The sequence below is a fragment of the Pseudorasbora parva genome, chromosome 19 (genome assembly GCF_024679245.1).
Source record: "Pseudorasbora parva isolate DD20220531a chromosome 19, ASM2467924v1, whole genome shotgun sequence".
NCBI lineage: Eukaryota > Metazoa > Chordata > Actinopteri > Cypriniformes > Gobionidae > Pseudorasbora > Pseudorasbora parva.
The window spans coordinates 44,044,720-44,047,052 of NC_090190.1; the positions used below are offsets into that span (position 1 = coordinate 44,044,720).

The 2,333-nt window shown below is 40.5% G+C and overlaps 1 protein-coding gene across 1 annotated transcript in view; it reads right to left on the reverse strand.

Moving 5' to 3' along the window:
- The window catches only part of LOC137047436 (uncharacterized), a 7,148-nt gene extending 5,842 nt beyond the window's left edge, over positions 1–1,306 (reverse strand). The window contains exons 1-2 of the mRNA XM_067425068.1: positions 1,210–1,306; positions 542–669 (exon numbers count right to left, since the gene is read on the reverse strand). Coding sequence (XP_067281169.1) covers positions 542–669; positions 1,210–1,255 — 174 coding nt within the window. The 5' untranslated portion in view covers positions 1,256–1,306. The remainder of the gene's footprint in view (positions 1–541; positions 670–1,209) is intronic.
- Between the last annotated feature and the right edge of the window lie 1,027 nt (positions 1,307–2,333).

The window sequence follows — 2,333 nt, forward strand, 5'->3', positions numbered from 1 at the left end:
ACACACACACTGCCCCTAAACCTACCCATCACAGGAAACATTCTGCATTTTGACATTTTCAAAAACATCATTTCCATAATTTTTACATTGTTTTTAAATGTTTAAATGTTTTAAATGTTTTATTTTATAATTTTCACATTTTATCTTATTATTTTATTATTTTGTTTCAGAATTTTGACATTTTATCTCATAATGTTGACATTATCTCAAAATGTTAACATTTTATCTCATAATTGATATTTTATCTCATAATTTAAATGTTTTATTTCATAATTTTGACATTCTATCTAATAATTTAAACGTTTTATCTCATAATTTTAACATTTAATCATAATTTTGACATTTTATCTCATAATTTAAATGTTTTATTTCCTAGTTTGTACATTTTATTTCATCATTTAATCCAATATTAGAAGTTGTATCTCCTGATTCAGGGTGTGTGTGCCCTAATGCTGTGATGAGTGTGTGTGCCCTAATGCTGTGATGAGTGTGTGTGCCCTAATGCTGTGATGAGTGTGTGTGTCCCGGGCCTCAGACTCACGTCGGCGCTCCACTGAGAGCTACAGGTGGGCTCAGTGGCATTGCTCAGCTGATAAGAGGCCGATCCGTTACTCAGGACTCTTCTGCAGCAGCTGAGATCAGCCCATGCAGGAGGCAGAGCCAGCACACCTACAGCAGCCAGACCACAGAGATCACGGAATACATCGCATCATATCAACTACTACAATAATAAATGAGACAGCCAATGATGAAGAGAGTTTCCTGTGGCTGCGCCCTGATGTATACACACACAGTCTTACACAGCTGTAGTCTTTACACTGATCTCTGGTTTACGCCGCAGAGACGGCGGTGCATGAAGCGTGACTTATGATACACAGCCAGTGTGTGTTTGTGGTAAGTATGTGGTTAAGGTGTTGAATCAAACCCAGATTTGCTGGGTTTGCTGTGAGCGAACATTACTAAAGCACATGTTCAGTACCTCACACACACACACACACACACACACAGTCTGTCCGACTCGATGAGAGTGTGTGTTGAGCTTCTTCTGGAAGATGTTTTAAAGGAAACAATCCCAGAATGCCCACAGTCCCCAGGACGTTTTAAGAGCAACAGCTCCAGGAAACGTTACTTTCACTTTTGAATGAATGTTTAACTACGGCAGAAACTCGTTTAACTAGTTTAACTACAGAAGAAAGAACAAACACTTACATAAACACATGATAACGAAGCTTTGGGTCCTCTGTTTCTGAGCCATCGAGACTTCCTCTAAAACTTCAGCGATGCGAGAGGGAAAAACCAAGAGGAGGAAGTGAGGCGGAGGAGGAGGAGGGGGAGGAGGAGGAGGGGGAGGAGGAGGAGGAGGAGGGGGAGGGGCATAAACAATGAATCTATCTATCTATCTATCTATCTATCTATCTATCTATCTATCTATCTATCTATCTATCTATCTATCTATCTATCTATCTATCTATCTCTCTCTGTCAGTCTATCTATCTATCTCTCTCCCTCCCTCCGTCCGTCTATCTATCTATCACATCTGTTCTGTGTCTGGCACGCTGTGGGACTTTTATGTTGAAGTTTATCTGTTTCCTGTTTCCTGTGGGGTTTTGTAGTTCTTGTAGTTTTTCATGTTGATTAGTCTCCCCAGGTGTTTTCCATTCAGCGCACCCCTTGTTATCTCGTTTAGTTTGTCTTCCCTGTGTGTGTATACAGGTGCTGATCATATAATTAGAATATCATTAAGAAGTTGATTTATTTCACTGATTCCATTCAGAAAGTGAAACTTGTATATTATATTCATTCATTGCACACAGACTGATATATTTCACATGTTTATTTCTTTTAATTTTGATGATTATAACTGACAACTAAGGAAAATCCCAAATTCAGCATCTCAGAAAATTAGAATATTGTGAAGAGGTTCTGTCGGCGACACTCTCACTGCTGACTCGACATTTCTCCAAAAGGCGACCTTTGACACCTTACACATGTTGGGCGAGGCACAAAAGGTCATCGCAAAAGAGGCTGGCTGTTCTCATAGCTCTGTGTCCAAGCACATTAATAGAGAGGCGGAGGGAAGGAAAAGATGCGGTAGAAAAAAGTGCACAAGCAATAGAGATAACCGCACCCTGGAGAGGATTGGGAAACAAAACCCGTTCAAAAATGTGGAGGAGATTCACAAAGAGTGGACTGCAGCTGGAGTCAGTGCTTTAAGAACCGCTGCGCACAGACATATGAGAGACACGGGTTTCAGCTTCACATTCCTGGAGTCAAGCCACTCTTGAACAACAGAAGCGTCAGAAGCGTCTCGTCTGGGCTAAAGACTAACAGGA